Genomic DNA, 14,744 nt, shown 5'->3' with positions numbered 1-14,744 from the left:
ATGTTTCTTGCACCTGAAAAGCTTTTACAGTTACTCCTGAGCCACAAATTGTTGCTGGCCAGAAAAGCTGTCTGGTGAAGGAGCACAAATATTCATCTGAGTCTGATGCTCTTCCCTAGATATCCATGGGTGTAGCCCAGTACCGACTTCATTATGTTCTTCTTAGAAGCCGTTCCCATAAGACAGTATCAATTTCATGTTAGATTAAAGCACTGTAAATCTGGTCATCTTCTCTCAGTCCATGAACTGTAATGACTGCACAGCAAGTACATTTGTATCAGAGAAAAAAGCCATGCCAGAAATCAAGACCTTAGCACTTCTCTGCTTTTGACTCCCATATTTTCAAGGCTCAGCTAAAGCCAGAGAGCTTGCAGAGTTCTGCAGTTTTCCCCATGACAGCTTCACCTGGTCTATGGCAGGGGGTTGCAACTAGAGGATCTTTAATATCCGTTCCAACACAAACCATCCTATGATTCTGTAATTTGCTGCCTTGACTTCCCTCAGTTTGCATTTGTTTTCAAAAAAAAACTTCATTCATTTAAATTCCTGCAATAAGCAACAGCTTGTAAATATTTCATTTAATTTAAAGGAAAAAAATTTATTACCTATAGGTTGCAAAAAGCAACAGTGAGGCATACTTGGCAAAGTCACTTATCAGAATGACATCATCCTAATATCAGAATGACATGCACTGATATCTGAACATAATCCAGACAACAAAATCCATGGTAATAGACATTTCAGTCTAATTCAGAAGTTGTGTTTTTCTCACAATACCTCATTTTTGCATGAAATCTAACACTGAATAATTATGATTATTTTTCAATTGAACCTGGATGAGCAGCAGCATAATTCCAGTGATGGATAGTATGCATATTCTTATTAGATGGCATGTGCAGATTACAGAACTGGATAACTGGAAATGGGATTTTGAATCCTTAGTTTCTAATTATGTGAATTTAAACTCACCCAGAAGTTCGACACAGAAGCAGTGTATTTTACTTAATGTCCCCAGTGCAAAACTTCCCCTAGGTGAGTTTTAGAGATCACAGTTTATGCTGGGGGAAGGAGGTGAAATGCACTGCTTCTGGGCCAGTTCCAATTGATGATGTATTTTTGGGGCAATGGTTTTTTTTAAACATCTGCTGTTGCTACCCTCTAGAGCTACAGATACAGCCATGAACTCAAGATTTCCTTAAGCAATGCTGTGCTGTCTCTCCAAACCTGCAGGCAACATGTGACCAAGTGTGAACATCTATATTCACTGGAATGGCAACTCCCAAACTGATGACATGTCTGTGTCATTATTAACCATGTCTTTGAAGATCACTTTTTTTCCAGATGGAACAGGGAAGGTGATGCTATTTAAGCCCTCAGGGGTGAGAAAGGTGATTTAATACAGAGAATGAAATGAAGGGAGCATAACAAAGGAGACACACAGAGACAGAGAAAAGAAAGGAGGGAGGAGGAATGAGAGACATACAAAAAAGCAGACAGAAAAGTAATAAAACAAAGGACAGACACAGAAGTTGCCTAAAGGGGAGCAGAGTTTCTCACTGAGTGATTGTAACTGTGACATCAGGTTAATAAATACAAGTCTATTTAGTTGTTTCAAAAAATAAAAAGCTTGCATATTTTGTGCAAACCATCTACATACAACAGACTGTGGATCAAAGACTTTGAATTCTTTATATTATTTCCTGGCAGACAGTCTAAGCTTAAATGTGAATTTCAGTGCTCTCATCTCAATGGGCTTGACTTCTGAGCTACCGACCTCTGCGAAACATCACACTGGACTGAATCCTGCTCCCTCAGGGAGCCTTGATACACTTCACAAAATGTAGCAACGCAATAACCAGACTTGCTGGCCGTTTCTGCAAACAAGATAAAGATTACAGCCTTGTCTAACTTTACATTCCCATCTTCAGGAACAGTCTCTTTGCAGTCACAAACATGAGAGCCAAGATGTAATCCCTCACAATAATACGGACATTGATTGAAACAGAAAGTCGAGGGTCCTTCTTTCCTGCAGCTCCAGTGTTCATAAAACATCTCTTGCCTCAGTAGCACACACAAAAGCAGCTCAAACATTCCTGTGTGCTTGCCGACTGATCATGCCGAACCAAGTCCACCCACTGACAAAGAAGCTTGCCTTTCATTCAGTTCTTAAGTTGTGCCAGTTTGTGCCAGTTTAAAAAGTGGCTTTTCTGCAGTTTTAGCTAAATTAAAAAAAAAAAAAAAAAAAAAAAAGTGTATTGATAATTTCCCAGCTAACAACCTAGCTCTCACACCTTACATAAAGCAGCCTGATACCAATCATCTCTCTCTCTTCCTCGAAGAGTTTTTTAAATAAAGAAATTAAAAACAGGGCACATGATGCTTATACAATGAGTTTCTAAAATGCTGTTCTCCAGAAGCAATGAAATTATGAAAAGGAATACCAAGGTTCAAAGCCTTCTAAATGTAGCCCGCTTTATAAAGAAGCATCTGTTTTAAAGCAGTTGGAAGAGGAAGAAGGAAGGAAAAGGAGATCTTATTAGTGGCCCTCAGTGCTCCACACAGTAGCCCTTGAGAGATGCTGCACAAAGATGAACATGTGTATTTCATTATGCACTGAAAACTTGTTCACTGAAATACATCGTACAGTTTTTAAGCAGTGCCTGACTCAGTCTGTATGCAGGGGAATGTATTCATTCCGCATCTGCCTTCACAGAAGCTGGTGAGAACCAACAGCTTAATCAGGGAATCACCAAGTGAGTTTCACAGAGCTATAAAAATGCTGTTCAGCTGATGTGCAACATACTTTTTAGCTTCTCATGCTTACAGTGGTTTTAGTCAGAGTTTAAGAATAATATCTGTGACCCAAGAGAAATTTAAAACATTGCTAGTAGACTGCTTACTAAAAAAATATTGGCACTTTTTCTCCATCCACACACATCCTCCTCCCTCCTACACGTGCTCAGCAACACTTTAGTGTGTCACATACAAGAGAGGGAAAATAACTCTGGATTCTTTTGTATTTTTTTCTCCTATCAGGCTGGAAAACCTCAAAAGTGACAGGAACAGATCTCAGCTGACTCCACCAGTATTGGCCTCCCTCATTCAGGGGGCAAGAAAAGCTCAGAAGCACCAACATCACCAGCTTCCCAATTCTTTACCCACAGCACCAGCACAACCAAGGGCAACCAGGAAGTTTCACTGTCAGTCCTGTGTAGTCTGTCACTGGTGGTCAGGACACAGCTTCCACTCCAAAGCCACCACACTCCCAACACAGATGTTTTGCATAGTTCCTGTTCAGTTTGTACTTCTCACTCAAGGTAAAGAATATGTTCCAAAACTGCTCTCAAGGCAGCTGAGACCTTTTGACATGCTTGACATTATGTGATCAGGTAACAGGCCAGGAAACATGGGAAACCACTGATTAAAAGTCAAACAAATTAGCAAACTGAGAAATTGCCCTGTAAATCAAAAGCTGCAATTCTGATTAAGTCTTAGTGCCTGTGTGGGGACATCTGAGCCTGGGAGAGGAAATCTTTCTAGTTCGTAAGCCTGCTTGCTTCTGTGCTCTAACCACATAAAATACTACAATCACAGAATCATAGAATCATAGAACTATTCAGGTTGGAAAAGACCCCTGGGATCACCGAGTCCAGCCATCATCCCTACTCTACAAAGTTCTCCCCTAAGAGAGAAGACTGAAGATTCCAAAGTCTGATACGTACCAGTTACAATTCTGTGGTTTATGGGACTAAAATGAGAGAGACCAGGAGGAATTATGTTCACATAGCGTATCCACAAACCAGCCAAATCTAACATGAACCTTTACTTGTCTCAATGGAGCTGCAAAGTGCTCAGAAAGAGCATAGTGGGATCACTCAAAAAACGACCTGGGAACTTAAAAGACAGAATATGTTAATATCAACCTGTTGTGGAATAGGATTCTGCAATTATTTAGTTAAGAATCATGGAGATTAGAGCCTGTAAGTACAAACACACAAACACACAGCATACCCCTGTCATTTGATTTTTACTTCCTTTCAAAATGGGGACATCACTGCAGGTTGAGAGGAGCTGAGCAAAACAGCATGAGTGGTTTTGTGCCATCCAGCTGCATGTGGTCACCCATCTCCAGCATCACCAGCCAAGGTCTCTGTGCATCCCCAGGCATTTGGTGCTATAGGTCTCCCCAGAGCTTCCCTCATGAGCTCTGTAACAGGCTGAATGATGGAGCACTATTTATGTGCACTACATCCCAACAGGTCCCCATTGCCTTGTGGCAGTAACTGATTGGCAGGGATCTCTTACGGACCCAGAAAGTAATCCAGCTCTCATTAGCACTTGTTGCTTTTTTTCTGGTTTTATGCTTCATCTATGGAGCCTCTCAAAAACTATGCATAAAAAAGAGCTGCCCATACAAAAGGGTTCATGAAATTCCCTCAAGGTTATACTCTTTATCTATGTATCTATCCATTAATGCCTACAGGGTATAATGATGCTGAACAACCAACACAGTACCTAGGAATATAAAAGAAGAACCAAGAAAAGAATATTCTGTTTTCCATAAAGGGCAGGATTTAATGAGTACTGCAGAAGCTTAAGATGCCTCAGACACATAGGTAGTTCCAATATGCTGAAAAAAGCAAGTTACAAGGTATTTTTCTCCTTAGACCTAGGAGAATTTTATGGCAACCTACCATACTCTGATAGAATTGTGTTTTCAATGAAGAAACAACTATTTATTTAGACTCAGTCACATTTAACACTGTGAAACACTGCCCAAAGCTCAAAGAGTTATTCCAACATATTCTTCTCATCCTCCAGCTCTATCCCATTGGGCACCTCAGTGACAATTGCTGGTAGAGGCAAGCATGGGAATGCACTAACCATAAACAGGTTGTTGATCAATACCTGAGAAAAGCAACTTTTTTCTACTGTAGCTCAGTTAGGAAGGCCAGGTGACACACTGCTAGAATTTACAGGCAGAACAGCTCAATCCTCACTCATCATCATTATTATGCAGTGATATTAGAGAAGCACCTAAAGACCCCAGTACACCACATCTTGTTCATACACGTGACGGGGGAAGACTGCTCTTTCCCTGTAGTACTTCAGTCTGGAGAGCAGAGAAGAGTCAGTAACAGTGATAAAAAATGTGTTTTGACAGAGTGTAGCTTGCTATGTGCTAAAATTAAAGATGCTGGCCAGTAAACATGGGCGTACTGCTCAGCAGGAATAAGGGCACATCACAGTAGTTGGTGCTTGCAGATACGCTTTCTACAACACTTCATGCAGTTTTACCACACCTCCAGTGAGCTTCCAAGGACCATAAAAGAAAGAAATATCATAAAGTGAGTGGGGTAAAAAGAACCACTAAATACATCTACTTCATCTACAAGAGCCAACTTTTAACAGTGTTACTGCACGGAAACCACAAAAATTAGCTTTTTTGCTAATGACCAAATTATTTCAGTGTTTTTATGATTTACCTTTTAAAAATAACCACCAACTATTTACTATTCTGTAGTCTTCTTTTCAGAAAACACAGATAATCACGAGGACATTAGAGATTGGAGGGCAGCCAGAAATGAACAATAATCTCTGTGGTTATATACATTTCTAAAAATGTGCCAGTCAAATACACAGTAGGTAGGTACTATTATATGTAGGTGCTGTCCCAACCAGGTGGCGCAGTTAAAGAGCTAGCAAAAGTGAGTTATAAAAGATAATTTTAAAGGCCAAAATATGTGTTATCCAGAGAAATAATTATTATTCTACAAGATGAGGAAAAGATACAAATACTAAGAAGCACAGTTATTTCAGTATACTGGTAAACAAGGACAGAAAAAATAATGTTAAATACAGGTTAAATTTCACTGAAAGTGTTTTCAGTCACATAATACTGTATTCAATGACCTTGAAGTGCCAGAGTCTAGGCATTTAAATTAAATTGGACTACACATTAAAAGGAAGCCTGATCAAAACAAACATTAGAACAAGCAAAGAGCTTGTATGACCTGTGAGAGCCTTTTCTTCTCTAATTCCTAGACTGTACTGTGAAAAAGGCAAAGGAATGATAGATGTGATTTTCCTATGGTCCTGCCTTTTTTAGGTGTCATTACTTTAACATTGAAGTGCACAGCTTATTTAGAGCAACAGCCATCCTAGGATATAGGGAAATACCGCTAGAGCCACACTGCAAGTAGGAAACTGAGGCACAAAATTCCCTATGTAATGCATGTGCTATCTCAGAGGATAGTGGTGAGGTAACTGGCAAAGTTCTTTGGTGGTACTCTTCAGCTTCAGTTTAATCCCTAACTGGAAGTCCAACAGCCACACTACAGTATGGAAGGAAATAACTGCAGCTTTAAATAAACTGCATGTTTCATCGAAGTTTGTTATTGAGGTCCCTCTACAGTAAGTGTAGAGAGATAGAAGTTTTCAGAAGTCAACTCAACCAAGTGCAGATGTTAACCCTGTCAGGGGAGGGATCAATCCAGGAACCATCTCCACTTCCTTCCAGCTGCAGAAGTCCAAGCTAAAACTTGGAGGCTGAAGTTAAGACACAACAAAGGATCCCATCCATTATTTCTTTCAAAAGTGGTTTTGCCATTGGTGATTTGTTAGGGTTTAAATTATTATTACTGGGGCAGGGGGCTGGGGATGGGAACGTTTCATAAAGAATGTGAGACTATGAGAATAAAAAAGCTGAAGGAATGTTGCAGGTCATCAGGTTTCACCCTGAGCTACGGTGAGCAGTCGTATACTGCAGACTACTTTCAACCTACACTTTCAGCTTTTGCTTAAATGAATTTGTGCTTTCGGGAACTAAAGAATCTCACTTGCACTCTACTGCAGATTCTCTCTCCTTATGCTTACACCCTTTAGTCTTAATTGACAGAAGCATAAAATATTTCATTTGGATATGCAAAGAGCCTGGCATAAAAACTTGCATAATCTGGGCAGTTTCATGTTTTAAATTCATAAATCAGTACACACCTCACAGAACTTCCCATTTTAGCAGAACTACTGTTTTTCTGAAAGTCTCATCATTTTCCCCCTTTTTCTCTTTCAAAAAGAACCTGCTGGTATATTTAATTTTAATAAAATCAAAAGGGATGCCCTCATTTATTTCTCCAAAGATCTGTATCAGTAGATTCCTAACACTGTCAAGCTTGGGAAGAAAGCATTATGTTCCCACTGTGATATGTAAACTTGCTATCAACAGCCTAAACACATATCTAATTATTATTATTAAGCCAGATCTGGTTTATCTTGCACATGTTATATGAGCAGTATCAGAGATATTATTTCAATCCAGTGTCTGTCTTTAGTGTTCATTGCTAAATTTCCTTCTTGGATTTAAATCCTATGAGCACATCCCAATGTTGGCCCAGTAGTGCCTACTCACACTAAGGCTGCTACTAGCTTGCTCCTAAGCAAAGCAGGTAACACCAGTTAAACCAGCAAACCAGGTAAAAACAGGTATGACTGCAGGAGGGCTGCGCATGGAGGAGGACTTTCAAGTGTGTTTGGAACACACATGTACTAATTAAAGTACGTATCAATTTTAAGTGTCTATGTTGGGGATGAGAAGAGGAGCTGTCTTATCTTAAGCAGTTGAAATTTGGCAAAATGTGGCAAGAGCTCAGCAGAAGACACAACTAGAAAGCTGTAGGGCTGGAAGAGAGGAAAAACAAAGGCTGGTAGAAGCAAACAAATTAAGTAAGCCATTAATTTCATATGGAGGGGAAGGGAAGTTATCTTCTAGAGTTACTTGAATCGGCTTAAAGTAATTCTGCTTTCTGTATGGGATTCTGCTGTTCCATTCAAGTATCATTACTGGGTTTGGTTTCTGTTTTTTTTTTTTTTTATCACAGTATAATTTCAAGGAATTTAAAAAAACAAAACAAAACAAAAAAAAACCTCCCTAGGGGAAATCTGCCTTTCACCTTGCAATATATCTGCCATTTATCAAAGGTCTGAACCACCCGGATTTTTAACCTCATGCTCCCTTAATTTCACAAAAAGTAGTATGGCTACTCTGGAGAAACAGCACCAAAATGTTACCACAAATGGACTTTTGCCCAGTTTGGATATTTGGACATTTACACAGACTGCTACAGTAATACTGAAGTCAATGCTTTTTATAGATTCCCTCAGCAAAATTTATTGCCAACTGAACAAAACAGAAAACCAATTAAATAAAATAACTGCCAGAAGAATACATTTAGTGATCATTGGGCTCTATAAATCATATATGGTGAAACTGTATCACAAAAGAGAAATATTTTTTAAATTAAATTAAGTATCTGCATATCAAATACAGAAAAGTCTGGATCAGCTAAAACTTCTTTGTGTAGCAATTTCTGTAGATGTGAAATAAACCTTCCTTTCCCTTAAGGTGCTTCTAAATATTAAGTCTAGAAAAAACTGTGTGTAAATGTATGTTTATTTTCCATAACAAAGAGCTACATATTTGTGAGGTATCATGACATCAACTTACTGAACAAATCAGTACCTGCATGGACCTAATTTTTTCAAAAAATGAAAAAAGGAAATATTAGCAGCACAAAATTGCACATTTAGAATTCGTTGACCCACATCCTGCTCACAACATTTGACAAAACCAGTTGTGAATATAAGTCTTATTGTCCCCATATTTCTGCATTGGATTTGATTTTTTTTTTTTTAATCAGCTAGTATTAATACACAACTGGAATTCTCCAGGAGGGTCAAAAAGCATATAGTTTTGCAAAGAAAGCTTTTTATCTAGCACAAAAAGACTTCCGGGATGACTATAAGGTCTCTTCTAAGGAAGAGTAGAGTTTTTAAAAGCTGTCATCAATTGACTATTCTTCCCCAGATCAGGAAGTGTAGTGTATTTTTAGTAAATCTGGGAACATACACATTCAGCTTAACACAGTAAGAGGCTACTTCTATAAGCACACTACACATACATTTTCCAGCACACAACTCCATGTTATTTATCAGTTATGGAAATGTCAATCACTAGCCCTTACCAGAGTAAACAGTGTGCTGCACCACCCACCTGTCATGCCTTCCGTTTATGATATTTTAAGACTGGAAAGGAAATTAGTTCCACTTGCATGAACCTTTGTTTGAAAGTAATAGTGCACAACAGATTTCTCTGGGCATAGGAGACAGAGAGCGGAAATACTAATTGTAGGAATTCACTAACTAGATACACAAGTAATGTGACAAGGACTAGCTTTGCAAGACTTGCATCACTGACTAGTGATGGTTTTAACTATGCATCACACTGTCAAGAAAGGTCACAGACAGGATTAGTTTTTAGGGACTTTATAAATAATTATTAGAATACAAAACAAAAGTAATGAGGACACAAAACAGGAAATAATATACAAACCTCCCTGCACATCTCTCCCTCTTGGAAAAATGAGGAAATGTATCGTGATCTTCCAAGTTATTGAACTGCACTTCACAATCAGTGCAAATGCATACTCTGCTGGGCTATCAAATCATCCATTTCTCTAACTCCGAAAACTATAACAGTGTTACAAGAGGATAATGAAGTATAGGTCAGACTTCTACAGTACAGAATAGGAGGGGGAAGAGAGAGGACCAATTTAATGCATAGCTTCCTTAGTTTCTTTCAAGGCATCTCATGCCACCAAAACTCCTCACAAGGATTAACAAGATGCAAATAAGTTTTTTAAAGCTCCATGTGCACATCAACCTAATCCTTGCCCCTTTAAAATGTATTTATTTATTTGTCCTTGTTACATGTAAAAGTACCTTTTGGTGGCATCCTCAGTGAACTACTCATGCAGGTAAACACTTCTCAGAGAAACATCTGCCCCCTCTGCTTTTATGGTTATTTGTCTTTGCATCACAGACCTCAAAGGAATAATCCTGCTGCATATTTCTTCTTCATTTATTTTACTAGGTGAGGTGTTTAAGAGAATATATATGGTCATCTGGAGCTCATCACTGTCAAATTTTCAGCCACGCAGCTGTAAAGGGTAAAGGGACTAGTTTAGCTCCTTGGTTTACAAAGTGCTGAGTACCTCCAATGAGGTGCCAAATGTGTGTGGTGACACTTGAAGATTGCTTAGTGCATCCGGAGGTTCCAAGGGTCTAATCCAAAACCCCACTGATACAGTCCTTCCCTTGACTGCAGTGCACTTGGGACAAAACAGCTCAAGCCTGTGCTTCTGAAGCAAGGCAAGATCTGCCATAGCTTTAAGAACATAGGGTAAGGTGCTAGATTTGAGAAGATTTGTTAGATTTGTTCCTACCTCCAATCACTTAACTCAGAATTAAATAAATAAACATGTTTCTATATAAATAAACATTCAAGACCACCTTAAATATGGTTTGGATTAGGTACATATTTTCAATTGTTTTAATCTTGCACACATACGGGGAGCAAAATTATCTCAAAATCCTTTAAGTCCATTCCACTTCCATTGGGCTTCATGTATTTCTTCCATTTCTTTAAAAAAATTTTTAAAAATAAAAAAATAAATAAATCTATAAACTGTCTCCACAAATCATTTTTCTCTGGAAGCCTTTGTTAAAATCAGCTCTTCTACTGGAAGCATGCAATAAAACAAAACTAACAAGAAAAGAAGGTGCAAAAAAATGCTGATGGTCATATGTAAAGTATCCAGTTCAAAAAGACTGGCTGCTCTCATTTGGGTTAAGACAGCAAAGAGTCTTTCATTACAGGCTCACTTTTCAAATACTGTCTTGCTAATCACCTGATGGCAGGCAGAGTAAGCAACATAATTTTAAGTAACTCTGCAAAAATATTTTTATTGAATGCCTAAGTGCTGTAGAAAATGTCTGCAGGCATTCACGATGAGAGTATCATCCTGCAAGACTGAATTAGTAAATAGTAACTACGCAAACAAAAAAAGAACTAAGTTGTAGCAAAAACTGTAACCACTTTCATTTATTTGGTCAGTTGCTACTTCTCTTTGCTTCTGACGAGACTACTCGGTAGTATACTAGGAAGTGAACTGTAACAAACTGTGAAAAAATAATAACATTTTAGCAATACAAGCCCTCACTGCAGCATCTGTTATTTAATCTTTGCAAAGAGGCAAGGAGAGACCACTAGTCGTAAATGTAGATTGGCAAGGTTCTACTATATTCAGTTTAGAGTGCAGAGTTCTTTGCATGAAAGCTGTTACTTGCCTTTTATGTAAAAAAATGAATTTATGCCAACTTTTCAACACTGAATTCTTTGAAGAAATAGTCCTAACAGCCTGCAAGCACTGTCCACAAAAAACAGCAGCAGTCTAAATGCAGAGAAATGGAGGAAGGTCAGAATCAGAACAGCTGATGCTGCTGATTTGCAACATTCTCTTTTCACAGAAAATGGCCATCAACCTTACAGCTCCTTCCTCAGCAAATAAAAAACTGCCTTTGAAAGCGTCAAGCTTCTTGATGCTGACTGACTCCGACTCTGACACCTGATTATACAAGAGCAGTAACACAAGCACTCGGTGTGCTCAAGGGAATCACTGCATCCGTACCCTTGGAGCTTTAGCAGCTCCACATCCTGGGTGACTCCCTAGCAAAACAGGCAAAAATCAGGACCTGAGGTCCTAGAGGAAGGGTGATAATTCACATACTTACAAGAAGTACAACACAAGCTCCCTGAACTCAGTCAAGTTTAAGTAAACTTTATGCTAAATTCACAAAGTTCAAGCAGAGTCGGAGCTTAGCTGAACTGTAATAAAAACACTCAAAAAAGCTTTCCAGAAACACTAAAATCCTCCAGGAGAAAGCTGATCTTGAGCCTTCATAATGATATTTTCCTGACTATGAAGTTACACAGACAGTGCAAGGTGCTAGGTAATATTTACCTATGACGCTCACTGTTATGATATAATGTTTCAGTGAAAGATAAATTACAAGCAGCAAATCCCTGAAACCACTCGTGCAAATAAATACACAGCCATTAATGGGTCGATACCTAAAGAAATGAAGAATAGCTGAAATTGAAAATGAGTCAAAAATAGATGATGTGTGTTCACCATGAGAGCAGCTGTCTAAAATAGATAATTAAATAATAAAGGCAAGGCGCATTGCTATAACTGCGAAAAGTTGTGAACACTAATGCTCAGTGCAGTAACACTTGCCCCAGAGCGCGATTTTTATCCATCCATGAGGTTGTAAAAATCCTCGGAGAGCTGCTATTCCCGGACTTTTAAGAGAATGGCCCCCTCAAACCCGCGGCGGGGTGAAGCCCCGGGCCGTGCCAGGGGGAAGCCCACCGGCCGCAGCCCTCCCCGCGCACCGGCCGCGCCGTGGCGGAGGCTCCGCGCCCGCCGGGCGGATCCGCCGCGAGGCCGCCCCGCTCAGCGCTCCTTCCGCTCACATCCACCTCAAGCCCGGGGCTGCGCTTCTATTTTATTTTTGTGTTGTTCCCGGATTTTATTTCCCCGGCGCTTGAGGAGGCAGAGAGTGACGCGAATACAACTGCAGGGGGATGAGTGAATCAGGATGAATCGACTAAGTCTCGACAATTTAACCTGGAACTTTATGCGGGGCTGGAGGAGGTCAGCCCCGCACCGCAGCTCGCCACCTGCCTCTCCTTTACCCGGAGACCGCCGCACAGCCCCGAGGACACGCCGATCACACACTCACACCTCCTCGGCGCTCCGGGGCCAAGCCCTCCTCCTCCTCTTGGCAGCGCGGCGCACACCGCGCCCCCGGGCCCTTTGCAAGATGCGCGCTCACAAACTTTCCAAACTTCTGAGGCAGAGGGTGCGCGGGGCCAGTCGGACCCCGGCGGCTCTTCGCCTCCCGGCGGCACCTCACCGGGTGCTGCTTGCCCCGAGCGCAGCCCGCGGGGACCCCCCGCATCCCCGGCCGGGCAGCGAGGGAGAGAGCAGCGCTCTCCGGCCGGACCAAACCCGGCGAAGCGCAGGCGGCAGCGGCAAGCTGCGCCCCGTAAGTCGGGGGAGCAAAGCAATGAATGATAAGGGCAGGGGTAAGGGCAGGGACCCCTCTTCCACGCCCGCGATGCCCCTCGCACTCACGCTGCTGTTCTCGCCCGTCCAGTGCACCATCGCCTGGTTGTGAGACGCGTCCCCTTTGAGAACGAAGGAGGTGCTGATGAGGGAGACCTGCTCCCGGCCCGCGGCCGAGGATGCTCTCCTGGAGCGGCTGCCCTCCGCAGCCGACCCGCTGCCGCGTCGGGGCTCCGGCGGGCTGCGCGCCCCGCGGGTCAGGGCTCCGGGGCTCGGACGGCCGCAGGGCTCCGCGCAGCGCAGCGCGGCAGCGGCGCCCAGCAGCAGCAGCAGCGGCGGCAGCAGCAGCAGCAGCAGCGGCAGGCGGGCGGCCCCGCGCGGAGCGGCAGCGGCGGACACGCGTGGCCCGCCGTGCGCCATGGTGGCTCTCCGGCGTGGTAGTGACAGGCGGGGAGGTGGCGAGGAGGGAGACACCGCCGAGGAGGGCGGGGGCGGGGGAGGGTTGTAACCGGAGCGGGGCTCGGGCGGCAGCGGCGTGCGTGGGGCTGCGCGCCCAGCCGGGGCGGCGCCGCCATCTGCTGGCCCGCGCCGAAACGCCGCGCGGCGGGAGGGGATGGGGGGGCTCTGGCATACACGGACACACGCGGGGTCACGGGTGGGCAGCGGCGGGGACAAGGCTCTCCCGGAGAGGCGGGGGCAGCCCGGCATCAGCAGAGCCCGCTGCTTCTGAAGTTTTCCGCAGAGCTCCTGGGAGAAGCTTTTCGAGAGCGCGCTGAGCAAAATTCACGCAGCCCCTCGGGGCGGGTGCGCTACCGGCCGGCTGAGGGTCGCTGCGGGCGAGCACTCAGCCCCTGTCACTGCTGGCAAGGGGGATGGCCCTGGTTTGGCCGTGAGTCTCAGGAAGCTGCAGTGAAGTGTCTGTCAGCTGCGGGAAGCTGAGGAGCAAATGTAGCAGGTGCGACAACACCATTCTGGTGATTAGACGAGAAGTGCTTCCGTGGAGAACAGGAGCTCGTCCTTCCTTCTACCTCTCAGCTCCTAGGACACACCAGGCTGTCACCTGCACTGCCCACAGCCGATCTCTAATCCAACATCGCCCACCCTGGGGACGTGGGACTTGTGACTGATCCAGGGTAGCACCAGGAAATGCTCAGGGCAGCGTGGTCACGGCCAGGAGGAGCAATGACTGGGTCTGTGCACTGTGGCATAACTCAGAAGAGACAAGTGAAGCTGTGGAAGATTTGAGCATCACAGATGGGATGATCTTCCTGCTCCACTGCAGCATGCTGTGCAACTGTGAATAAATTAGCACTTGTGAAGTGGTTTAATCCATGAGAGAAAGCAGGTTAGAATCCCAGGTTAACTGGGGTTGACTGGGACCTCAGGAGGATTCCTGGTCCAATCTGCTGCACCATCCAGCAGCAACTCTAAAGCTGAATCTAATTTCACAGTAAAATAAGATTTCTCAGGCTTAAATGTCAGAAAACATGCTTGAAAGACCACGAAGAGAAGTAATGACTCCAACTACAGGCAAACATGCTAGATGACACCTAATAGAAGAAATCTATCCTCAGCAAAACCAAGGTGAGTAGTTAGTAAACCAGCTTTATAGAATCACAGAATCATAAAGGTTGGAAAAGACCTTCAAAATCATCTAGTCCAACCGTAATCCAGCTACCACAACCACTACACTATATCCTGAAGTGCCACATCTAAACGCTTCTTGAACACCTCCAGGGATGGCAACTCCACCACCTCCCTGGGCAGCCCGTTCCA

At 43.0% G+C, this 14,744-nt stretch overlaps 1 protein-coding gene across 1 annotated transcript in view; it reads right to left on the bottom strand.

Annotated features, from left to right (window-relative positions):
* The window catches only part of SORCS2 (sortilin related VPS10 domain containing receptor 2), a 559,400-nt gene extending 546,267 nt beyond the window's left edge, over nt 1–13,133 (bottom strand). The window contains exon 1 of the mRNA XM_051619037.1: nt 13,038–13,133. Coding sequence (XP_051474997.1) covers nt 13,038–13,067 — 30 coding nt within the window. The 5' untranslated portion in view covers nt 13,068–13,133. The remainder of the gene's footprint in view (nt 1–13,037) is intronic.
* Between the last annotated feature and the right edge of the window lie 1,611 nt (nt 13,134–14,744).

Source organism: Apus apus, chromosome 4, assembly GCF_020740795.1.
Source record: "Apus apus isolate bApuApu2 chromosome 4, bApuApu2.pri.cur, whole genome shotgun sequence".
In the NCBI taxonomy this organism is placed as follows: Eukaryota; Metazoa; Chordata; class Aves; order Apodiformes; family Apodidae; genus Apus; species Apus apus.
This window is presented reverse-complemented; position numbering and strand designations above follow the sequence as displayed.